The following is a 27,117-nucleotide window of genomic DNA, read 5'->3' on the forward strand; positions in this document are numbered from 1 at the left end:
TCAATTTAGAATAAGTCGCTGTACTAAAACCATAACGGCTGCACAGACACATCAGAGAGCCACTGGTGAAGAAAGGCACTAAATAATTTATGGCTTTAATCTGCTCACTGAGGTGTGTGGTCTATGACAGTAATTATAAATGCAGAGAGAAATTATAGCTGAATACTTTAACTGCATTAGGAGTCATCTGATGAACAACGTGATTGCCTGTGCTCATTTCCAACAATAGGGGGCAAGTCGGTGTCACAGTATTCAAATCATCACAGTGGCCCATGTGCTTTTTCCCATTTGCCATCAAATGTCAGTCGCCTGTTATAAAACAGATCTGATGGGCGGAGGTAATTGGAGACTTGATTGCTTGAAAAGAGATGAATTGCATGAAATGTTTATGAATTTAGCAGGCAATTATTTTTTAATAGGTTTGAAATAATAGGACTGGGGGAAATATGTTTAATTGTTATGATAACACAATGCAGCAGTAGCATCACGGTAAAGCGATAAAATATGATAAGAATATATACAGTAGCCCGTCTGTAAAGATCTAGAATTCCAAAGGTAAGAAAGAGGATGCACAATATGACGGTGTTGTGCTTTGTGTGCCTTTATTACAAAATATCTGTAGGTGCAACACAGTGGATACGATGAAATCATCTTACGAATTGGTTTAGTGTGTCTATGATGTGGGCAGTGTGAAAAAAACAAAACAACAAAAGATATGATTTATTTTAAATCGTATACTAACCTTACAAAATTGGATATTTTGGTTGTGTCACTTTAAGTGAGTTATATAAGTGTATCTGTCCAGGGATATCTTATTTTCATAATAAGGTAGAACCATACACTCATTTTAATTTAATTGATACACACGCACACACACGCATGCAAGCAAGCGCGCACACGCATGCAAGCGCGCACACGCACGCACACACACACACACACACACACACACACACACACACACACACACACACACACACACGCACACACACACACACACACACACACACACACACACAGCTAACCTTGCTAAAAAGAATATTTAAACTGTTAATACTTGAAAAACTAAAAGAATACAAGCTGTTATCAAATGTTAACTCTTTATTTGAATAGGTAAAAAAGGTGCAGGTACCATGTCTTGCTGTTATTCTTTTACATGAAACACACTGTTTTCTTCCCGTAAAATATATTTACATGTGAAATATTCTTGTTTCCAAACTAATCTAATTTTTTGTTTTAGTCATATACAGAATCCGAGTCTAAACTGGTGATTAAACATTTATTAAAGTGCTTTTTTCTGTTCTATCATTGCAACACAAAACATCTTTACATAGCAATACACTGTACAGTTCAGTATGTGTGTTATGTGTCTGGCTACCTGTTTTAACAGCTGCACATTTATGCAGGTGTCACAGAAGTTATAAAGTACAATTCGTTCATTACTTGGTCTTTGAAATACAATTGAAACTTGACATATCATACAAATAAATAGTAGTCATAGCCAGAGCTATTTGCATGCAAACATCAGCAATTATGTTTCTTCAAGCAGTAATACGTTTCATTACTGGTGGTGATGCAATTGAGCAAAGGGTGCAAAGATATCTTTTTACGGTTTCCTTATACAATTTCTAACCAGTGTGTCCTTGTGGTACTCAATGAAATGTTTTAAAAGATGCATACTATACAATGCTACTTGGAAGGGAAAAGAAAGGTGAAATATCTCACCCGTGTATAAAAAAACCCCAAAATGTGACAGTATTATTAAGAGCTCTACTCCCTGTCCATTTCCACATATTGTGAATGGTTGTCGGGGGATTTGCTGTGAGTTTTACTCAAGTGTAGTTTGACTGCATGGTTACTGGCAAATGTCCGACAACAGAGTTTACATCTGAACTTTGAGCCAACGTCCTCGTCTGTGACCAGGGCCTCCGTGGCCCTGACACTGAGGGCCTTTGACAGTTCTGGCTCCTCCATCTTTGTGAGGTGCTCTACTGGCATTTTGCACATGTCTTTGATCTGGAACCCGAGATGGGATTCCAGGTGGGAAATGAACATGGGAGGCGACCTGAACTGGGATGCACAGTCATTACAGTAGAAGATCGGGTGGCCCGTGTCCATGCTCTTGAGGAATTTTGTCCCTCCGGTTTTCCGTAACTGGTATTTTACATTTGCTAACCAATGGCTTATGGTTGTCATAGACAGTCCAGTGAATTTGGAGATGTGCATGCGTTCCTGAGGGCCGAGATCTGCGAGTAAATATTTCCCCTCAGACGTCTGAAAGAGGCTGGAAGCGAACTGCGCTTGGAGGATGAGAAGATGGCGAGGATTCCAGTTGGACTGTCTGCCTTTGCGTTTGTGGACGGAATAGACCTCAGCTGACACGTCCTCGAAGCACCTGACATCGGGTTCCAGTTTCATGGTGGGGATCCTTGCTGGCATGGAAGCTTTTGGTGTGGTGGCCTTAGGAAGAACTTTGACCATATCAGCGATGTCAGAAAGAGCATATTTCTGTGGCATCGGGGCGGAGGGCTGGAGCAGCGAGGAACTTGGCTTGCCATGCTTAGATTTTGTCAGATCTATCGGCTGGTCATCGCTAACAAACAAGAAGGCATTGTTAGGTCTATTTCTAACAGGACTTCCGAGCATCAGAGCGGGTTTGTCATTGCTGCGGCTGATTTCTGTAAAAATAGACTTGGTGCGAGCCGATAGTTTATCGGCTCTTGAATTGTTGGGCTTGTTTGCTTTGCCCAGGTGGTTGTTCAGAACCGACTGCAGCGCGCTGAGAGGGTTTATGCCCAGAATATCTGAAGTGTCACCGAGGAGCTCTGAAGAAGCGCTGCGTCCATTGCTGCCAGTGGGGCTCGGCGTCTTGCCTCTGTCAGAGAAATCTGGGCTTGACTTCCCTTTGATCGCTTCACTCCCTTCATTCACACAGTCGGCATCAAGCTTTGAAGAGGAAGAGGAGTCGTCCTGACAATCGCTGTCATCGTTCTCCGCCAGATCAAACTTAATGTGCTGACTTTCTTTACCATCGCTAATGCCAACCTTTTCTTTTTTGATGTCCACGGCTTGATGCTGTCCCGGGGGAGTTTCAACTCCCACGGCACCGTGGTAAGATTTCTCCTTTGGGGCGATCGGCCTCAGCTTGTGGTTGAACGTCTGCTTTAATGGAATAGGGGGAGACGCTGAAAGGGGGTGGCTTTTGATGAGCCCAGAGAGTTGATATGCAGCATGGATGCTGGGGTAGGCACTCCAGCTCGGCGTCCCTGTTTGAGCTTTATTAATGGCAGAGGCTACTGTGTTGGCTAAAGACTTGAGGATGTCCCCTCCTCCGCCGGAGCCCTGTTCAAGATCCTCCTCGCGGAGATAAGGATATTTAAAGTCCCCATTGGCCGCCTTTTGCTCACTGCCCTCTTGCTTGTCGTCTTTAAATTCAGCTTCTTCCATTTTGTCAGACGTGCCTTCCCCCTGGCTGTCCTTCTCGCCGTCCCTGGGGGAAGAGGTTTTCGGAGACACCTTTTCTCCCTCAGTGTCATTGGCGGCCGGCTCCGCTAACACCTGCATTTTCTCTATGGCCAAGGGATCGAGGGCTAACTGTTTGCCCTTCTTGGAGGCTGAGTTGGTGACTTTAATGAAATGTCCAGTGACCATCATATGCGTGGTGAGCTGTTGAAGGGTGTCGTGTGAGCTCCCGCACTCCATGCATTTCAAAATCTGAGACTTGCACGTCTCAAACTGCCAGGTGTAACTCGCCCCATTTTGGTAGCCATAGCGGTTATTGTTGGCGTTTGAAAGGGCGGCCCGTTGTGCCTCACTGAAGCCAGTGGTGGAATCCGGGGAGCAGGGGCGTGCGGCCTCAAAAGCCCGCTTCTTTGCTGGTGCAAATAATTTTGGCGTGAGTACCGGGATGGGCTCTTTCAAAGGCACTTTTTGGTAATGCTTGGTTTTAATCATGTGGACGCTCAGGTCCTGCAGCGAGTCAAACGAATGGCCACAGAACATGCACTTCAGAACCTTCTGCGCGTCCTCCTTCCCCTCGGAGTCGTGGCTCCGCTTGCGCGACTTGGAGGACGACGTCGAGGAGTTGCTCTGCTTGCTGCCGCCGTGGTTGTTGTCCTTGTAGTGGCCGCTCTTGCTCATGTGGACCGTCAGCTCCACCAGAGTGTCGTACGCCGCGCTGCAGTCCTTGCAGCGGAAGCGGCTGGCGCCGGTGAACACCGAGCCGCAGGCCTTGCTGCTCTGCCGGTAGAGGTGGACGGAGCTGAACAGGTTGGGCTTCGACATGGGCTTCGGGGAGAGGGTATGCTGCAGGGTCTTGGAGAGCGCGTCCTGGTGCCAGTCGAATTCGTTCTTGGCGCCGCCTCCTCCGTTGGTGCTGTCGCAGTTGGCCTTGCTGGCGCGCTTGCCCATTTTCAGGTCCATCCCGATGCCCGTCCAGTAGGAGTCGGAGAGGAAGTTTGCGTAGACGGCCCTCATCTTCTCCAGGCTGCCCTTCACGTCCCCCTTGTGTTGTTTGGAGCCGCAGCTCTCCTCCTCCTCCTTTAGCCTCGTCTCGCTCAGCGGGGGGGAGGCTTTGAAGTCCGACAGGCGGTCACTGTCACCGTTGCTGAGACGCGACTCCAGCTCCGCCTCTTGATTGGACACGACGCTCGCGGGAGAGTTCTGCTCGCTGTAGCTGTGAGTGCTCTTGTTGTCCACGGCGTCTTTGTCCTCGGGGGCCTTCGGGCTGGTCTTCTCGGAGCACTCCTCCTCGGTCCGTGTGTCGTCCATGTTCTCGTCCTCTTCCTCCACGATGGAGTCGTCGTGAGCGGCGTCATCGTCAGGCGCGTACACTGCAAAAGAGGGAAACAAAGTCTTAAAATACATCATTTTACATTTAATGAATAAGGTAAATATTGGGTCTCAATGGTGTTATAATTTAGCTATCGAAAAATAGCAGATCTACAAGCTCATAGCGTGCCACTCGGTGGCGCGCTACGAGCTTGTAGGTCTGCTATTTTTTTTTATCGTTAAAATGTGGCGCAAATCTTTTAATATATATTCTTTCAAAGTGAATGTTTTTTTTTACTCGGGTCTAAATTTAATAATACATGTAATTATATTTTTGTGAGTATACACAATATGGCTGTGATTAAATTCAATTTATTTTTCTATTATGGAACATAATAATGGTATACAAAATATTTACAGTATATCTGACTGCGATATATGTTATTTCCATGATATATACCGGTATGGCTAATAGTGAGGCACACAATCACGCAGGCATGCACATGCGTGCACACACTGCACTGCACTAACAGTCTGCTGTAACAGCTCCATGTGATTCACGACAGGCCATTGACTTAGAGCTGTGTCAAAGGTTTTCCTAGCCTGATGTTGAGCCGTTTACAACAATCGTTGGCCACTGAGTGACAAAAGGCAATTGATTAACTCAGGGCAGGCCAAGTGTTACTGCAAATGACCTATTCCACAGTGATTATGGTTGTCTCTAAAAAATGCAACAAAAATGTAATCCTTCCCTTTTGGGGCTATATCTCTATGTTTTTCTATATCAACTTGAAGCCACTCTATTTTACACAATAGGGCAATGGAATATACACACACACACACGCACTTGCACTCACACAGGCAGGCACGTGCACACACACATACACCCACACATGCAGAGAGATCATATCCCACAAGTCTGCTGTCAATAACTTAATATCACTGACTGAAGAGGACGAGGGTATTGGTTTACAATTGGCCTATATCAGCGCTAAAAACAAGCACACATTTTGGTCTTTATGAAAGGGTCTCTATATTTAGTCATTTAGCACACATAAATAGATTTTGTTAACCCATTTAGGCCTGACGTCGACATTTATAAAATTTATTTTTTAAATGTTTTTTTTCCCCTGAAAAACCTCATGTTTCTATATCAGTGGTTCTCAATATTTCATTTCAAGAACCCCAAAAATTATATGTATTTGGCCGCCAACCCCCATCTGAAAATATGTCGTTCCAGGGAGGGACGCCCCCAGAAGCAAGGATTTGAGTTCGCTCTGAAAGAATATATAATCAAAGATTTGCGCCACATTTTCACGATTTTACAAAAATAGCAGACCTACAAGTTCATATAGTGCGGCACTCGGTGCCGCGCTATATGAACACCAAAAGGGGTTCCCGCCCAAAATGGGTTATTAAGAGGAATACAAATATTTTAATTGGAATAATGGTGATGATGGAAATGGTGACAATAGCGGTGGAAAAGACTGATTTAATGATCAGTATTAACACAATCACGCAAAAAAATTCAAGAGATTACCAGCAATCTGTCACATCATTATATTCTCCTTGACAGCCTCATAAACAGCAATTACGTCTTTCATTATTCACCTGCTCATTCTCCCAACTCATGGAGCACAAATGTTATCGCTTCAATTAAGCAATAATTAAACAACAGTATTTCTAATTGACATATTTACCGTCATCCAATTAGCAGAACCTCAGATTCAGCATATAGGTCTGTTTTCGTGTAGCTGCGAGATTTACTCACGATAAACATCAGCACAGCTATATAAAAAAGTCCTTCCTGTCAAATACTATTGATTTCAAATTCTTTCAAATCTTAGCCATCCTTCCAAAAAAAAGCCTGCGTTGACAATATCACAACACTATTTGCATATCCTTTTGAAGATATCCTGCAATAAATGCAGTTTGTCAGTTTTGTCACACATCTGAGCTGTACTTTCCACCTCGTAGTCATGTTGGGAAAATGTGCATTTTGGGAGAGATGTGGCAGGCTGTGCCCCAAGTTAAATATGAATAGGACATAACAGGCCTGTCCAGGCACTTACAACATGTATGCATTTCATGTGGTTAATATTTCCCTTTTGAATAGAGGGCACTCCATCCATGAGGGGGAAGGCTGAAGATGAGCACTCAAGAGCTCCACATTGGGCAGTCCTAGAATGTCGTCTCCCTTATCTTCGCATTCTGATTTTCCTTCTTTTTTTTATATATATATATATATATATATATATATCAATATTTCACAAGTGCCTTCAGAGAAACCCTGGAGGTGAACTACTTGCCAACTAATGGATGGAGATGGGAGATGGGATTCGGACATTTCAAAACAAACATGGAAGGATGGGGGCCGGGGCCCCGTTAACAAGAGGCCACACATACAGCATATATATATAGCCAAGATCCCCCATGTGCCGTGACCCTGATCTACCGTAAGAGAGAGACGCTTCAATAATGGCCGTCTGAGGAAAGTGATGGCCTCAGAAAGGCGTTTGATGCTGAGAGGGAGAGTTGTACAGAGTACAGAGGAATGTTTTATTTATCATCTTATATATATAGTTTTCACAGAGGAAAGTAGAGTGCCATTGGTTATGACAAGCTTCCACTTGATGTCTTCCACTTCTTAATCCATTTCGGGCGGGGACCCCTTTTGGTGTTTTAAGCATTCTGTTCTACTTTAGCTATTGAAAAGTAGCACATCTACAAGCTCGTAGCGCGAGTGGCGCGCTATGAGCTTGTACAGTAGGTCTGGTATTTTATTTAATCGTTCAAATGTGGCGCAAATCATTGAATATATATTTCAGAGCGAGCATTTTTAACTAAAATATTTGCTTCTGGGGGGGGTCCCTGGAACTACATATTTTGAGATGGGGGTCCGTGGCCCAATAGAGATAATTCTGGGGGTCCTTGACATGAAAAAGGTTGAGCACCACTGACATAGAAACATAGGTTTTTTCAGATTTTTTTTTAGGATTTAGAAGCCTTTTTTTTAATCGACCTCAGTCCAAAATGGGTTAAAGTCTTCAGTGGGCCTTGAAGGATTGGTTAGCCAGGATCTAAAACTATGGGAGAATATTAAGCACTTTCCCAGACCAGTGATGGTTTGATGGACATGGTTAATACCGTAAATGTTGTTTACATCATCGCCCATCACCCCATCCCCTACTACAGGATATGTTCCATCACTGAAAAAGGATATTCAGATTATCTTTGAATGAATTCAAGAAGAAAAAGGAAAAACCCTAACAAAATGATGAAAGAAAAATGAATAGGTCAACATTGTTATCCTGTTTACTTCGAAACAGCTCACGTTAAAAATGTACATGTACATTTTCTTCGTCTTATCCTACTTTTTGAGGATGGAATTGACAGAGATAACTGTCTGGCTTGCATGCCCCCATTGCCCCGTTGTACTATACGACTCTATATCAGATGCCCAGGGTAACAGAAATCCAGAGGCACCAATTAACCTTATGGCAGGGATCACTCCAAGATACCCGCGTGTCTAACTCCTACTCTCACATCATTTGTAACTGTGCTCACCACCAGCCCTCAGCCTATACAGCCAGTGTTGCCAAGTCTGCTTATTATAAGAGACTTTGGGCTTGTTTTTCTGTAAATAGCAATAATAGCCAATCTAAACTCACACCGTGGCACGATGCAACGTGTTGTGAGCTTGTAGATAGAATACTTTATTGGCAAGTTTTAAGTGGATTTATACATAAAAAAGCCGTAGCTAGTTTCCATTGTGGTTCACCTTTAGACATACTCATCATGCTGTAGAACAATAATATGCAACATACTGAAAAAAACAACCATGAGACAAAGAAAAATCAGACCCGTCTGAACTTAATGGTGCTGTACTGTACTGTACTGTACTGTACTGTACTGTACTGTACTGTACTGTACTGTACTGTACTGTACTGTACTGTACTGTACTGTACTGTACTGTACTGTACTGTACTGTACTGTACAAGCTCTCCTCCCTGGCCTGTGTGTGTGTGTGTGTGTGTGTGTGTGTGTGTGTGTGTGTGTGTGTGTGCGTGCGTGCGTGTTAAGCTGCACAACAGTGACACTTGGTGAAACGCTATTTCCGTTCTCAGTCGGACACAGGATCGACATACTGTACAGTACATACTGTATGGACACACATTGCTGTCTATAGTCCTGTCCGGAGTGGCTATAGCAGCACTCAAAAATGAATGCTCATAAAGTTGTGAGCAAGGACAAGAGGGACCCATTTGTGCTACTTTTGTGTGACACACATTAATTTATGAAAAACATAAAAAAGTTGAAATATGGTTATATGAGGTCTCTGCCCGACAGCGATGATACGCAACATCCACCAGGAATCCATATTCTATACTATACTGTAGGTCTGCTAGTATTTCCCTCTTCACCAAATCTCTTGGACGATTACAGTTCTACAAATCTACAAGCTCACAATGCGTTGCGTATCCAACATGTTGTGAGCTTGTAGATGCTTGATAATTTTATATCAAATGTTCGGGACAGGGACGCTATAGGGTTCAATCGGTTAAGTACATTGCCACTCTGTTGGAAGTAACAATTACACCAGACCAAATATTGGAAGTACAACAACACATGGGATATAGCTATATACTGTAGGTAGCCAGTAGCCACTGTATGTGGCCTATTTGCATGTGAACCTTCATTCGTGAACTACAGGAAAGAAAAAAAAGTAACTGTCTGTCTGCTACATAAGTTGTGTCTTCAAACTCCAGTGGAGGTACTACTGCAACGGCCAGCCAAAATACAGCCGTACAAAACAAGGGGCCGGCTCACCACCAGGCCTGAGATTTAGCATGTCATAAACTGCTGTAAAGCCTCCAATCTGTGTCACTACAAATTTATATCTTCAGCCACGCATATGCAAAAGGTCAAAAAACCTGGGGTGTCCATCATAAATCAGGCACTTGAAGTGTTTATAACATTAATCCGTTAGAACAGACTCCTGGCATTGGAAGGCCTGGGTTTCCAGAAGCAGTGGTTCTATTTCTGTTGCCAAGCGCTTCCCCCCCCCCCCCCTTCACGTTGAGAGCCCAAACTAACCAAGTAGGAAATTGAGGAGGTTGGAATCCTATTACAACTACGACGATGACAATATATGGCCTCCTTGATGATACATACGGTACAGTACAGTATATACATACAGACTCAAATGTCATCTTTCAGCATTATGTATGTGCATAAAATACACTCCACATTCCCCTTTTATGTAACTGACACTACTCAAAACACGCCAATCATGTTTTGAAGTGTCTGTGCCAGCCCCCTATAAAAGGGCATTGTGTTTCCAGTACTAACATGGCAGAAACTTTTTGTAACAGTGAGAACATCAACATTTATCCCCTCGGAAGGTCAACATTTCCTTCATTAATCTGACAAGCCAAAGTGAGTTAGCAGCCTGAGGGGTTTAGCTAATGGACAGCTGCATATACCCCAGTGCAGGACTTTGTGAGCATCAGAGGTAACACTATCTTCAGAGGAGATTGGGTAATTCATAGGTGCCAGTGACAGGTCTGCACGTCTGTGCCACTTTCCCCGGCGCTCTCTGCTTGTCTCAAGCTACAGTTTTTGCTGCTCGCAAATCAATATCTCTTTTTACTTCCCATTGATTGCCTCGGCGGTGGGACCGACCTAAGCAGGACTGTTATGACATTTCTAGATTTCCCCCTGTCCTTGGAACAATCAATTACACGCACATGGCAATCAAAACCTCTTTGCAAAATGAACCTGCTCTATGACATTTTCATCTCCCGGATTTATGCCATGTGAAGAAAAAAAGAAAAACGAGAGAGAGAGAGAGAGAGAGAGAGAGAGAGAGAGAGAGAGAGAGAGAGAGACAGACAGACAGACAGACAGACAGACAGACAAGCACACACGTTAACACATAATGTCTGGGATAACTGCACTGTCTCAGTCTGGTCTGTTTGGCCACATTTTCTGTTACATTATAATCCACTTCATACTGTACATTGTAAGATGATGGTGTAGCTGTACCTTGTCGATACAAACTGATTTCTAAGCAAAGCTCAGCTTGTTGCTTAACTAGCAGCTACATGTAGTAGTTTTAGAATACTTGGTAACTTCATCAGCAAACCACATTAGGATTTAAAACAAAGGTGTAAAGGAATACAACTACGAAAGTGCCATACTACTTGTCATACAACGTGTACAGAAGAATTAGTTGCCACAATTTGACAGCTTTGGCATGTCTTCGTCGAAGGAGACACACACATGCCATGCGGTTTAATATTTGACTATGTCAGGTGCTGAGCATCGCACGTCAAGATCTCTGTGATATGCTGTCACACATTCCGAGGACAGTATGACATATCCTTAAGTTAATTCTTAACTGGATCACATGAGGAATGGAAAAAAATAACTAATTCAGAGCCCCTGCAGCGTTCTGTAAAGATCTGTAAACACCTCACTTCATTGTTCCCTGTCAGGTTACACACACACTATCCCTAAAAGCCCAAGGACAATAATGTCTGCAGAATGAAGAGAGAATCGTTGGATTCAAGCTGCTGCTGCCTTTGATGAAATGCGTCTCAGGGTTAATTGATATCACAGAATGAGATTTTCTTTTTAAGTAGGAGTGTGAGTGGAGTGCTTTCACTTCCATCTGACCCCTTATTTTGTTTCGACATTTAGACTTATGAGTTAAATGACTCCAATAATGCTCTTAACTGACTTAGTATGTAACGTGACTGACAAAACAGCTCACTCTAAAATGAAGCAATTTAGAATATATGTTCTGATTATAAGTACTGTGTTGTACGTATATGGCCAAAAGCAACAGAATAAATCCATTGCTTGAATGTTGCATAAAAAAATAAACGCTCAAATGCCACAAAGTGGTTTTGCTTGATTTCTCTCAGGGTTATACAACAAAACCATGAGACAGAAAGATTAGTGTTAATTTCCGTATGCATGAAGGGGATGTTACTTAAAGCGCATTACGTACTTCACTAAACACAAGCTATTCATGCAGATAAATGTCTTGCTTTCGTACAGCCTCAAATTAAATATTGAATAGTCCAATATAATCAAATATAGCCTGCACATCTCACATGCAGGCAACTCGGAGACAGATTGAGAACAGAGCAAAATGGCAGGATGTGCTCAGATGGACCCAGAGAGCCAGATTAATACGATAGGATCGCAGATATGACACCATATCCTGCCATCTGGCTGTTCATTTGGGCAAAAATCATCACAATAATTATGGCAATTAATCAAAGCTGTTTTCACAACCGGCGTTCTGTTAAATAAAAACCGGACAAACTTTTAGAGTGCACATGCAGTCGAACATCCTAATAAACACAACAAATAGCCCATGGTTGTCTTACAGTGTAAAACCACCATGATGCCACAACCTCCGGTTGGTATTTATTCTGAGATATATGGTATTATTTCTTTTTGTCATAAGACCATAGCGGAGGCGGATTTCCAGAAGTCTAGTGTCCTAGTCTGCTGTGTGTGTGGACAGTAATCATGAGTCTCACATATAGCCACATCAGGTGGTGTTGCCTGCGAAGCGGCCAGGAGTCCCTTTTCCTTTGTGATGTCAGCGCGAGCCAAACACTGCTCTTTTTCTGATGCCTGCTAGAAGCTTCTGCTCCGAGACGCATCACTCGGCTCGCTGCCTAATTGGAAGTGAGCGGTGGGAGAGCATTGCAATCTGCACTCCAGCACCTAAGTCATCACTTTGAGGATGCCAGAGCCACCATGGCCGTCCGTGTGCCACAGCCCTGCATGCAGTCGCCCTGGCACTGCGTCTCACCAGAGGGCCTCCCCTAGCGGGGGAAGGTAGACATACTCTCTGCCCCCAACCCCTTTTTAGCATGCTATAGCAACACAGACACTCTAAAGGATATTTCTTCTACTACTACAGATGAAAGAACAAGGATACAAATTAAATTAGCAGTTTTTAACCCATTTAGGCCTGACGTCGAAATAAAAAAAGCGTTCGCTCTGCCTCTGAAAGAACATATATTCAAAGATTTGTGCCGCATTTTTACGATTTTCCAAAAATAGCAGACCTACGAGATTGTAGATCTGCTATTTTTCAATAGCTAAAGTACAACATGATGCTTAGTTAAAACACCAAAAGGGGTTCCCGTCCACTTAATATAACATACTATTGTTACAGTATGTTGCCAGTAAGGTCTATTAAGTGAGAAATATACTGCATGACGAATACACATGACTAGCTTCTATTCATACTTTCTTTTTTACCAAGTAGCAATGCCAAATAAGACACTCATTTGGCAAGCATGTAAAATAAATAACGGACATTAACCTTGCAGCCAAAATCTATATTGTGTTATTTGTTTCATTAGCGATAATCTTCTTGGCCGCGACTGAAAAAAAAAAGTTCCAGTCGGGGGAGCACATTCACAGTGAGTGTATTTTCCTTTCCACTAGCAGCAGGAGGGTGAGCAGAGCAGCCCAGCCCTGGCGTTTGCTGCCTCTGTCACTTGGTTTGTGAAGAGCCTAGTGACATGGCTCTCCAGGAGCGACATGATGAGGTCTGATGGTTCCTTTCTGCAGAATAGCAGTTTACCCCTCATTCACCCTTATCAGAGGGAGAACCCATCATCTTACAGTACGCCACTCAAGCCCGCCGCGCATATTGGAGCTGACCAGTCAAGCAAACAGGGCGGTACTAATAAAAGACCATCTTGCTTCGGTTCAAATTTCCCTGATTGAATGTCAGTCAGGAATGTTTGCGTGGCAGCAGGGAGAAAGTGGGCCATCTTTTAAAGGACCACTGCCTTGCACACATAAGGCCTTTGTTCTGAGCTTTCATGGGACACTGAGTGGTGGGTATACAGTATGATGACCTACACTTGTCTCTCCTGCTGTCTTTCATAGCCACTATAGTTTAACTAGATAAACAACACTTTCTTCAAATTTTGATTTAAATCTGCATCTCTTATTTTGAGAGACGAAGTCATCTTTTAAATTTGTATTTGATATTTATTTGTTGTCGTGTATTTCACAGAGTCAGATCAATGTGGCCCTTTTTGCTTCATCACAGTCGCTATTTTAATATTGCTATAGTTATTTCACAACATGAAATAAAACCATATAGGAGCATTGAAGGCAAGCGGACGGGCGGTCTGTCTCCTTCACTTCTCATTGCACGGGCTGCTTGTTCCACTTTGTGTTCCCCCGGAGATTAGCAGACATACGTATATATAAACTATATAGTGTATATACAGTCCAAGGCATCATAAACTTTGCATGAACCCTAAACGCCGGGCCCTCCCCAAACAACAACAGGCTTCCGTCAAGGTCATGCAGCCTTGATGAAACTGATAGTGCAGCTGGATAGAGGGTTGTGTGTATTCTATTAAAACAATCTGCATTTCAACAAACTCTCTATCCCTCCCACCCCTCGTTCCCTGTATGGATCTTTCATTAAGTTCTGGACAGGCTCCAGCCAAAGCTTTCCTTGTACAAGCAGTTTTGTGTGGTTTTTCAGCAAAGGGAGGCATTTTTTGCTTCACATTCCACGTTCATTAATAGTAGATTGCCACTTTTTCCCTTCATTAAATACAATGAGACTACAGAGTATATTTGCAGCAGAAGCGTGGGAGGCTACTGTGACTTTCTACTGGGACCAAAGGCAAAGCATGGCAAGCGTAAAAGGGACAAGACGCGAGTCCAGGCCAAACCTGCAGCTCTACTGTGCGGCGAGACAAACAGTATAAGAAAGGACAGAAATGTTTCAAAACACCTGGCTCCCTCCGATTCAGGTTTTAATGGCAAATTTGTTGTCAAGCGTTCTCTGCAAAAAGAAAATGATTAGGACCCGCTGTTTTCTGAAAAGTGCAAACTTCTGGATTTGCCTGCATGGTGCGCGTTGTCACTTTGACAGCCCGCTCAGAGAACAATGGCTGCCCAGATAGTGAAATGTGTTGGCATCCAACACTTGAAAGTTCCTCCTCAAAACAGTCTTTCTGCTGTTTGTGGGTATTCTGCTGTGTTGATATCTCCATGTTGATTAGAATGAAGAAAGAAGTCAGTGAATTCATGCCCCCCCCCCCCCCCCACTGCAAGCGTGTCAAACTATTGTAAGAGATTGACAGTCTGTCCATTCACTTAATTATTCCTGTTCATAAACACTACTTCTATGAAAGCTGCTTAAATAATACTATAAGACTAGACTGCATGCATGAATTCAATTACTGGTAGAAACACCAATAGTATTTTTGTGACAGCAGCTGGCTCAGTTAATGTTGGACTAACTGTAGTGATAATCAGTTTACCTATGATACTATAAGTGTTTACCGTGTTTCATTTAAGAGAATTACACGTACATTTCAAAGCATGAAACACAGAAAATGACAGTATATGAATAACCTAGTTAGCTAGCTGGAACAAGCGCACATTCCGGATTGTTGATTTAACTCTGAAAGTGAAAAAAATTACCTGCAACCGGTGTGCAATGTAAACAACTTTGGGTCGAATTAACTTGAAAGTCACCAACACCCAGTTTAATATATTGAAAACAAACAGCGGTGAGTGTGTGTGTGTGTGTGTGTGTGTGTGTGTGTGTGTGTGTGTGTGTGTGTGTGTGTGTGTGTGTGTGTGTGTGTGTGTGTGTGTGTGTGCGTGTGTGTGCGTTTGTGTGTGGAGGGGGGCCGGGGTCATACATATTGCAGCCATATTTTCAGTGGAAAGTCAAGGCAATAACAAAAAAAAGAATCTCTGGGGCTACTATCCTCATTTAGCCTGCGAGTCGGAGGCCATGTAATTTCTACGGTGTTCAACTGTAATGGAGGAGGAGTGTAGGTGCCGACCCGCAGACACGCGCGGGAGCCTTCCCCCCCCCCCCCCCTTTTTATTCATTGCATGGGAGAGAAAGTGGTTAATTTATTGAAAAGAAGGTAGGCGGACGACGAGGCAGCGGAATGGAACTGATACCCTGTGCCGTGCGTCGTGGCTGTAGGTTGTGCTCTGGGGGTGGGGGGTGGAAGGGGGGGGGGGTTAAAAAAAAAAGAGGGAAAAAAAAGAAAGGAGGTTGAGGGAGGCGGAGACCAGAGCGACAGAGGAACGGTTAATGGAAATGAGTGACAGGCTTTCAGAATGATTTACAACGGGCGGCGCTGCGGCAGAGCCGGCGCCTGATGGATGATCCTGAAAGACGGAGACGAACCATAAATCATGTCTTTGAATCATTGACAGAGATAGAGGAGAGGGAGAAAAAGCAATGGCATTGACGTTCATTCTTCCAATAATGTACATTGACGAGTTACACTACGGAGCCTTAATTAAAAAGTGAACACGGGTCTTCTCCCCTCAGCCCCCCCCCCCCCCGCCGCCTCTCTCTCTCTCTCCCTCCCTCCTTCTCCTCCCCAGCTATATGCTCCTCCGTCCCCCCCTCTCTCTTCTCTATGCTGATATCAATGGTAATTAAAGATGCAGCATCCCTGTCCCATAGTCTCTTCTTCCAGCTTCCCCACAGCCAGCCAGCAGCCAGATTAGATAAGTGCTCCGCTAAAAGATAATGTCACCCCTCAACAATATCAATGTGGGTCCGGCCCATTTGTTTCTATGTCTGCTGCAAATACACAAACGCACACGCAGAGGTGGCACAGAGAGAGAGAGAGAGAGAGACAAAGGAAGAGACAGACACACAGACAGAGACAGAGAGAGCGAGTCTTGTCTTTCCTTAATATCCGACTCGAGAGACACATTTAGATTCGTGGTTATATATGAAAACAATGAAATAAATCAATTGGCATTGCAGCAAAACATTCTGAAAATATTTCAAAAATAGCAAATCTGAAGATTTCAGAAACATTTTGAAAACAAGGCTTACTTACATGGTTCAAAAATAATAATAATAATAATAATAATAAGAAGAAGACGACGACAGAACTGAAAGTGTGTTTCTTTAACATCCACCACTCTTTAGAGAACGGGGTTGATTCTATAGTCTTGACTGCAGATGGCACTTTGATAAACAGCAGAAGCCCTGTAGGAGCAGGGTGCCTGAATGAGTGGCATTCCACATCAGCTGAGCTCTCTTAAAGTGCACACAATAGAGCAATGAGGTGAAAGTAATCCTAAACATCTGTCTTATGTGTCCTACACGCACTGGCTGTTTGTTCAAGTTCTAGGAAAGACATTAGCAATGAGAGAGAGCGAGAGAGAGGGAGAGAGAGAGAGAGAGCGAGAGAGAGGACAAGAGAGAGAGAGATATCAATTAATGCACTAGTTCTCCAAAGGGGCTAGGCATGGACTCTTGCTACTCAGGCAGACAAAATGGAGAGAACTGCCCTAGTAATGCAGATAGCCCTTCGACCCAGGGTAATAATAACAGGTGAACATTTGGCAAAAACATTTTCGACAAAGATATTTGTTGGAGGGGGGGGGGGGGGGGGGGGGGGGCACGTAGCCTATAGAGTAGACACATGGTCCCCGGTCACTAACTATATAAGGTTTAAGTGGTTCTGTATGTTACTCTGAATTGTCTATAGGTGTTTATTTGTTCAGTCTTGAGGAGTTTTACTCTACTTTCGAAGACGTCTTTGGAAATAATACAGAGAATCTCAACTCAATATAATGGGAACCGCTACATGTGTTGTGCCGAGGGCCTCAGGGCTGCAGGCTGTTGTTTATATGCCAGAAAGGACGAGACAAAAGTGATGGAAATACAGCAGGCCTGGTGCACTGTCCTACTTGATGGCTTCAACATATAGTGAATTGCTGAAAGACAAAAAAGTCTCTCTCTCTCTGTCTCTCCTGCTGTGAGAAGACATTTTGGCAGGCTAAAATGGAACTGAATGCACAATGGTCATCTAGTATTGAGAAGCTGTGGCCATAATATTGGTCATTGTGTGTGTGTGTGTGTGTGTGTGTGTGTGTGTGTGTGTGTGTGTGTGTGTGTGTGTGTGTGTGTGTGTGAGTGTGTGTGTGTGTGTGTGTGTGTGTGCGTGCGTGCGTGCATGTGTGCACACGTGTGCACACATGTTAATTTAACTCAGAGACTGTGCACATGTAACTAAAAGGACCTGTACAGGTCCACTTGGTCACATTTGGAGTTACACATTTTGGAACTCAAATGAACTGTGAATTACTGTGTGTGCGTGCAAGCGTGTGCGTGCGTGCATACGCGTGTGGAGTGTCAGGCTGCAGCATAAATAAAAAAAAGCTCTTTTTTTAAAATCATTTTCATTTGAAGACTTGGAAGTTGTATACATATCATGTCTGATCGCATCCCAGCATCAAAACATAGTTTGATGGACACGTGAAATAATTACTTGTCACTCATCCGTCGTGTTCTCCTCTCCCCTCTGTTATTGTTGTTAAACATGTTCCCCTTAACACTTTCTTCCCCTCACCAAACTCAAAAAAAGCTCTGACAACAACTTTCAAGTCGCACGGAAATGTTTCAATCAAATAGAAATACGAAACAACCAAATTCCAAATCAAAAGGAGAGTCTGTTTTACCGTGCTACTATACGCGCTGTCACGTCTCTGATAACAGCCCCATGAAGCTGAATGAATCAAAGGGCGTTTGAGCTTAATGAACTTCCGGGGAGTCTCAGTCGTTAGTGGACTATAGTCTCTGTGATCTTAAATGGTCTTAAAAGATGATCCATAATGTAATGAAGCTATAGCTCTGCCGTTTGGCCTGATGCCCAAAGCAGGGACATAATCAAAGTCACAGGGGAGGCCGCTGGACCGACTCTTCCCCTATTGTATACTCTCTTTACACGATAAAACAAAAGCAACAACGAAAACAACAACATTCTGAATCTGAATATTCCACATATTTGTATTCATAGGCCGTGCTAACTAACAGAACGTCAGCTGGTCTCACAAAACCAGTGAGAAAAAGCTCTACGACCTACTGGGGTGTGTGGAAAGGCAGTGTGTAAAAAAAGAAAATGTCCCACCCTCTCTCACTCTTTCTCTTGCTCTCTTGCTCTCTCTCCCTCCCTCTCGGACGCTTCTGCCTTATAGACCACCGTGCTCGCTGTGCTACAGCACATGACAGGACGATGCGGCTCCAGTCCTTGGACCCATCGCATTGTTTTTCTTGGACCATGGTGAAAGCAAATAGCGGCTAAAGGGCCCCGGCGCTCGCAGTAAAAACCAAAAACCCGTGCAGTCATTCATCAAAGCCCAGACAACTCGCTTCTCCCCCCCCACCAACTACCAGCCCCCTTAACCCATTCTGACCTGAGATCAGATTCATACGAGGTTTCCACTGGACACACACTGGTCTGATTGACCCATTCTGACCTGAGATCAGATTCTAAAAAATGTCAGTCGTTCTTCGATTTTTCAAAAATAGCAGATCTACAAGCTCGTAGCGAGCTAAAGCATGACATAGTGCTAACACCAAAATGGATTCCCGACCAGAATGGGTTAAGGCACGGCCAGCAACCCCACCCCCCCTCCTCTGCCACACACCACCACCACCACCACCACTCCCCCCTCTGGGTTTTAACTAGGACTCCAAATAATTCCAGAAATGACAAATGATACTTATATCTCTGGCCTGTGCCGGATCAATAAGCATGCAGAACAACTATCCATCTTGAGAGGTATCGACAAGACGCGGCTCGACATTGGTTGGAGAAGCACTTGGTGGCTTTATTCAGCAGTGGGATGGGAGGGAGGAGGAGGAGGAGAATCGGTATACACTTATAAATTACAAATATTGCACTTCAGAATGATTGTAAGCAATCAGAAACCTATTATGGAAACTGCAGTGTCTGGAGAGATTTTGAAAAAGAACCAAAAAGAAAACCGAAGACAAATTAAAAAAAGCCCTAATGTACAGCACAATGTCAAGAAAGGACGACGCGTCCTTTCCAATGGAATAAAGGACAAACAACTGGCCGTTTGTGAGGAAAATATGCATGACCTCGTGAACTGGGGACACTGGGTTATTTTGACAGGAGCACCTGCACATGTTTACATGGCAGTTGTGTGCTGGGTATGAGCTGATGGGTGGCGATAGGGCCCCTTGCTCTGGTCCGTCCCCCCCCCCCCCCCCCCCCGGCTGGATAGCAGCAGCTGACAGATAGCACTTCAGAGCAGCTTTAGCTGCGGCTCCCCTTGAGGGGCTGTGATTGATGACTTGCACTGCCACCTAGATCCATTTTCTCCTCCAATCTGACTCCTCACAGGTAGAGTGAATACCCCGACTAGCCCCGTTTCCCTCTCCCCCTCTCCCCATCCCCCCCTCTCTCTCTCTCTCTCTTTCTCTCATCTCCTTTCAAGATTCAAGAGGGCTTATTTTAGCCAGAGAGTTTACAAATGGGAGTGAGTTAGGAACATCTACTTTGAGCAGAGTGAAAAAGCTGGAATTTCAGACCGAATCATTAGAACTTAAATGGGCCTCGCAGAGTCATTTTGACGTTGTGAACATTAGAGATCAGAAAGGGAGGAGGAAATGCCTATGAGATGTGTTTGGAGGAACAATGCCATTAGCAGTGAAAATGTTAAGACCTGGGACCCCTGCAGGCCTGAACCTCTGAAGGCATTTAAGAACAGTTAGCTTAGCCATCTGGTAGACAATTACACAGGAACAAACACACCGCCTCAGCAAATAAGGCTTGGCTCATCAATCACAGGAATGGCCAGAAGTTGGCCCGCTATTCTCCCTGATTTAATAACCCAATGAACTGCAGTGTTATCCACCACGACGAGGTTTCGAGTCAACTGGAGAGTGTCTCCACGAAACGATCGCTCATGCACGTTCACATGAATCATTTGAATAATGTTTTCTCATAGACCTTTTACCGGGTCCATTTCTACGGTCTATTTAAATTAACACTCCAGTACTAGCATGCTGACATATAAATACACATAAAGAACGTTTCACGAATGCACAGCCAATTAAAAATGTGGTTATAATATCTATTAAGTTAATGGAATTGCAGGGTTACAAGTTAAGGAATTTCAGACATTCACACTGTTGTTGTTTTTTTGTTGTTGTTTTTTCCAGTATATCACTTCATTAACATTTTGCCCTGTGCTTTTAATTGCAATCATATTTCCCCATGGGACCAGGTGAGGGATTGTCTAGTAATTGCGGATGTTGATATGAAATGATGACACGGTGTCAAGCCTGCCGAATTCACAAAACATTAAAGAGATGAAGGCAGGATGATCAGCCAATGCTCCACATCCGAGTACCACTAACCCCAATGAGAGGGGTAAGTATGTGTGTGTGTGTGTGTGTGTGTGTGTGTGTGTGTGTGTGTGTGTGTGTGTGTGTGTGTGTGTGTCTCTATATATATATGCACACACTGTAATGCAAACAGGAGATGCAGAGAACGGCTTAACCCAAATGACGCAAACCAGATTTTCACCTTCAAATAGTGGAAAAGATCTCTGATTAAATGGATCCAGTAGTAGCTCCCCTAAAAGGGCTGAGATCTAAGCCTGAATTTCACCTCAATGCAGGTCACTCTTTGTCCATTTGGCCAGGGTGTAGTCTTAGCCAGCAACGTATTCAATCTGTGTTTCTGGGTTGTGGCCTGCATGGCCTATAGCTGCTCAAAGAAAAGAAGTAGGCCATCGCTGCGGTCTCCGATTCTCCTCAGTACACGCGTCACCTAGCTGCCAGCTCATGTGGGCCCCGGCAGAGATGTGTGAACAGGTCTGGCAAGAACCAAATGTTTTCATTTACCTTAGGGGCATCTACACTCTTCTTTATAGCAGGCAACATGTCAAGATACTGGCCCGGGACTATATGGTGCCTCTGGGAGAGGGTCACACTCTCAAAAGCTGAGGTTCACAAAGCATCGAGGTGTATTCCTGTGTGACTAGAGGTTGTGTCTGTGACATAGCCAGGAATGTACCCTGCGGCATTATATATATATATGCCATTTAGTCACAAAAGTGAGGAATATTGCAGAAAAAAGACATCAGAGGTGCCATTCATTTGAGATTTCAGATACAGATAAAAGGTACTAGGTACTCTGTGCGTTGATATTTTGCTGTTGTTTCCTAGCACCGTGAAACCTGAAAATGTACTTCATTACACCTTCATGCTCAGATATCATATGTGTTCACAACATTTGATGGGACTATACACCCTGGGCACACGCTGGGCAACAGGGGGTGGGGGTGGGGGGGGGGGGGGGGGTGGGGGTACTTCATGAGCCAACCTCAACACATCTATTTCTAGCTGAGGACTTGCTGACAGCACATTTAACTTTGTGATCTTCACATGAGAGACGGCTAACAGTGGCTGACAGTTGAGATGCACGGAGACCGGTTTTCCTATACAATACCCTATTGACATATCCATCATTTGATGAGAATGAGCAGAGTGGACAGGTATACCAAAAGATATTGAAGATTTTTTTTGAATTCAAGCCAACCTATGAAAGCCAGTAGTTGTCAATCGTATCGCCCTACCAAAGACATACTTCCTGTCTATTTCTAGCATATTAGTTGCATACGATACGATACATGGACGATATTGGTTCATTCATGGCGATATACGAACGAGTCAATGATTTCAAATCGATACAGTAACTATTTAGCAAAGAAATTTAATCTGTGTGAAACATGGGGATATAGTGCAGGTTTTTTAAGGGAAAACGTTATGAATATATGGATATAAATAAGTAAACACAGTGATTCTCTGGCAAATACATGGACCTTATATTTGAACATGTTATGGACAAACCGGCACCATCCTTGACGTGAACACACAGAATACACACATTTATCAATAGACCAAGTGTAGCGACATTGATTGGAAAAGCAAATTCAATACCGATTATTTGCATTTTAAAACGCTGTTTACCTTTCGATATACTTCCGATTCTTGAAATTAAACACGATTCATGTATTTGGTACATATCTACTTTCAACCAACAAAGATGTTTTCTTCTATGAATGGCTTTAATTGTTTTTGGTGTGTTCTTAGCCACTACAACATTGACTAGTTTCACTTTTGCTTTTCTCCATGTACTGTACGTGAGCCGAGGGCAGACAATGCGCAGGAAAATAAAGTATACAATAGTAGACTGGACTGCTGAAACTTTTTGTGGGCATCAGTGCTTCTCAATACATTCAATGTTATTATCAAATATATTGCTTATTTAAGCTTTACATATTTGTAAGTATCATTATGAAAGGTTAAACGTTACATGTTTAAACGTTCTACAAATGTATTGTGAGACCAGGTTGGGAAAGTTGTCAGAGCCACCTATCAACGTATCTATCTATACCAAGGCTAAATACTGTTAATATGCAGGAGAGAAAGACTCTGACATATATACATGACATCACCAAATTCGCAAATCATATTATACTTTTTAATAAAACATGACCGTAGAGGAGTTTAAGTATCTCGGGGTCTTGTTCTCGAGTGAGGGGAGGGCGGAGAAGGAGATCAGCCAGAGAATCGGAGCAGCAGTCGCTGTACCGCACTGTTGCGACGAAAAGAGAGCTGAGCCAGAAGGCAAAGGATTGTCTACCAAGCAATCTTCGTTCCTACTCTCATGAAGTGTGGGTCATGACCGAATGAATAAGGTCAAGGTACAATGTACAAGCAGCCGAAATGAGTTTTATTCGACGGGTGGCTGGCATCTCCCTTAGAGATAGGGTGAGAAGTTCAGTCATGTGAGAAAGACTCAGAGTAGAGACGCTACTTCTTCGCTTGGAAAGGAGCCAGCTTAGGTGGTTCAGGCATCTGGTTAGGATGCCTCTCGGGCGTCTCCCTAGGGAGGTCTTCGAGGCACGTCCCACTGGGAGGAGACCCCCGGGGCATACCAAGGTGCAGTTGGAGGAATCACATCGACTCACTGGCCTTGGAACGCCTCGGGATCCCCCCAGGAGGAAGTCACTAATGTTGTTCTGGAGAGGGAAGTCTGGAGCTCTCTGGTGGAGCTGTTGCCCCCGCGACCATGCTAAGGATAAGCGGTTAAAAAGATGGATGGATGGATGGATGGATGGAAGACTATAGAGCCGACTTCACAGCAAATCTGAAAAGTAATGGACTCAGGAGGACAAAATCACACCCCCAATCACAAGTAAAATGCCATCATCCCCTTTGGTTTTTATATGGAACTAGTAAATTGTATTTTTAAGACATTTAATGATTGAGCCAGCCAGGGCAATTGGGGAGCAAAGTACCAGCACGAAGGAGTTACTCATATCCCTGTTGAAAAACTCCTCCGTTTAATGATCCACCACTAAGGAGAGCCCCTGCACTTCCACAAGAAGAATCCAAAGCCCCCTTTTTCCCACAGCCTCTTTTCAGTCCAGTATGATAAATGACACCCGTCATTCTGCCGTTGCCAAACAGCACAGAGGGGAATTGTACTGATATATGATTCACAAGAACAGGAAATAAACTCTGCCTTTCTCTGTAGCTCTCTCTCCCTCTTGCCAAGTAGGACGGACCTGGACAGTGTCAGGGGCTCTCTCATGGCGGCGGAGGAGGAGGGAAGGCTGACGTACACGGCACCGAAACCCCAAAAAGGGAATAGACAAGCGGGATTCAAAAACCGAACACCCCCCCCCCCCCCCCCCCCCCCCCATCTCTGCTCTTAAAAAAGTTTGGAGCTGCTGGTGACTGATGAAAGACATGGCGGCCGCTGCGTTTGGAATAACAGCGTTGTTGTGTATGGGAACTGACTTTAGGAGAGGATGAGAGATTGAAACGTGGGGGCAACCTAAAGTGTGCAATTATCAAAGGAGGGGGGGGGGGGGGGGGGGGGGTATAGAAAGAGCAACCTTCCTCTGCCCCCAATTACTATACAGCAAGTAAGGCTAATTACTGGGCCCTGATTATCTTAGATTTCTGCATTTCTTGTGTGTGAGTGAACGAGAGAGAGAATAGAGAGAGAGAAGAGACAGACAGACAGACAGACAGACAGACAGACAGACAGACAGACAGACAGACAGACAGACAGACAGACAGACAGACAGACAGACAGACAGACAGACAGACAGACAGAGGTGCAGGGGGTGTAAAAAATAAATAAAGAGTTTGGCAGTTCAGATAATTGGGCTAAACATTGGGCTACAAACATGCGTGAGGAATAATCTATTTGTGGATTTGTATATTTAATAGTTTATATAGTTTTAAATGAAATCATTTTCCTTATACTGCAACGGAATTATGCTCTGTATTCAGATAACAAATTAGTTTTTTTCCCCCCCCGCTCATGGACTGGGTAGTATAGCACTTATGTTCCTGTGTCTGTCTGTCTCAGGAGAATAGATAGATAAAACAAGAGAGAGAGAGAGAGAGAGAGAGAGGTCCTATGGTGCTGCGGTGCTGCTGTGTGGCTGCCTGCCTTCAGGTCAGCCCCTCCAGGCCAGTACTCAGCGGTAGGCCTCCCACTCGGGCCTCAGCAGAGCTAGGGATGTGCCCAGGGCCGCGACCAGCAGCATTCAATCACCCAGACAGCGACATCCTTTCGCCATCACCATCAGAGGGGCCCCTATGGGGCGGGTGGGGGGGGGACGGGGATATTTATGAGCGGAGCGTTCACACACACGCCCATGCGGCTGCGATTCCACTGATATACTGTCAGGCTGGACTGTGGGATGGAGCCATATAGTTCATCTCTCTCCTCCTCGTTTTCAGCCCCCCCAACCCCGGACCCCTTGGATAAAGGGCTCCTCTGAGCTTTTTTACAGGTTGGACCCGACGCAGGAAGCAGACATTGAACACGGATAGCCACATGTAAATCTAATGTGCTTAACCCATTCTGACCTGAGATCAGATTCTAATAAATGTCTTCTACATCCTGACAGTTTTCCATTCTGACCTGAGATCAGATTAAAAAAATGTCTTCTATGTCAGTCGCTCTTTGGTTTTTCAAAAATAGCAGACCTACAAGCTTGTAGATCTGCTATTTTTCAATAGCTAAAGCACGACATGATGCTAACACCAAAACGGGTTCCCGCCCAAAATGGGTTAATGTCATATATAAATATATATGTACCTGGAATGGTTATTGGCGCTGCACGATAGCCATTATCAACTATTTATTTTGATTGATGCAAGCAAAACTGACTGAGACGAGTATAGCAGCGAGATCCATTATACGCACATCACCGCAGCAGTTTGCTGCCATTCATTATACAAAAGACACTCTCAGTCTAGCCCATGGCTGATGATGACTAGCATGTGTTTACCTTAAGAAGCTGCATTGTAATGCTTGCTTTACCTTTGATTTCTTCCGAGCCAAATAATTACAGAGGAAACCGTGTTTAAAACCCTGTGGCAGATTAGGGAAGTTGAATTTGGAAATGGGGTTCAAATTGTCGTTTCTGAAGTAAAGAGGCTACTTTGCACCACAAGGGGTTTCTCTTTTCCTCAGGCAGGCCAGGGGATTAACCCATTCTGAACGGGAGCCCCTGTTGGTGTTTTAAACATTATGTTATAATTTTAGCTATTGAAATATAGCAGAACTATACAAGCTCGTAGGTCTGCTATTTTTGAAAAGTTGTGAAAATGTGGTGCAAATCTTTGAATATATATTTCAGAGCGAACATTTCTAACTCAAATATTTGCTTCTGGGGGGGACCCTGGAACAACATATTTTGAGATGGGGGTCCGTGGCCCAATAGAGATAATTCTGGGGGTCCTTGACATGAAAAAGGTTGGGTGCTCAACCTGACATAGAAACATGGGGTTTTTCAGATTTTTTTAATTTTATTTAGAAGCCTTTTTTTATCGACCTCAGTCCAAAATGGGTTAAAAGAAGCCATAAAAGGTCTCTGTAATGGCATCGGTAATGTCTTTGCCGCCATTAAAAATGGTGAGAAAAACATCTGCTTTGCATTTTTCACTCCCTCGCTCCTCATTTGTCTTTCAAACTATCTGAGAGGCTTGCCCTGGTTTCAATGCTCTCATACAGAATAAGGTTATCCTTTTTTTCTTTCACAAACTTCACTTCAACCTACCAACTGTTGGCTTGAAATGGGATTATATCCATGTACAGCATTTGCACCACACAAAAATGTTGCTGCACTGCACGCTACCGTTTCCAATTTGCAAATGCCAAGCTAGTAGGTGAACTATACAGTAAGTAAACCGAGTCATAATATTGCATTCGTGGTGCATTCATGTGTACTCAAAGTATATTTTCAACACAATTTAAATTCACAATCAAACTGTGTATGGAGTGCGGTTCGACTAAAGCCTGATTCATACATAGTTGCACATAGACCTAAAATAGCAGATGTATACAAACCCACAGTAGATCAGCTGGTTTCAGTGCGTGATGATACCCACACACATGCTATGCATAAATCAGGCTTATAAATAATGCTCATACTATTTCT

The 27,117-nt window shown here is 43.9% G+C and overlaps 1 protein-coding gene across 1 annotated transcript in view; it reads right to left on the reverse strand.

Annotated features, from left to right (window-relative positions):
- Window positions 1–1,127: 1,127 nt before the first annotated feature.
- tshz2 (teashirt zinc finger homeobox 2) overlaps window positions 1,128–27,117 on the reverse strand; it is a 54,897-nt gene continuing 28,907 nt past the window's right edge. The window contains exon 2 of the mRNA XM_080763535.1: window positions 1,128–4,829. Within this exon, the coding sequence (XP_080619661.1) occupies window positions 1,768–4,829 (3,062 nt within the window). The 3' untranslated portion in view covers window positions 1,128–1,767. The remainder of the gene's footprint in view (window positions 4,830–27,117) is intronic.

The sequence above is a fragment of the Protomyctophum bolini genome (assembly GCF_963924005.1).
Source record: "Protomyctophum bolini genome assembly, chromosome: 5".
Classification (NCBI taxonomy): Eukaryota; Metazoa; Chordata; class Actinopteri; order Myctophiformes; family Myctophidae; genus Protomyctophum; species Protomyctophum bolini.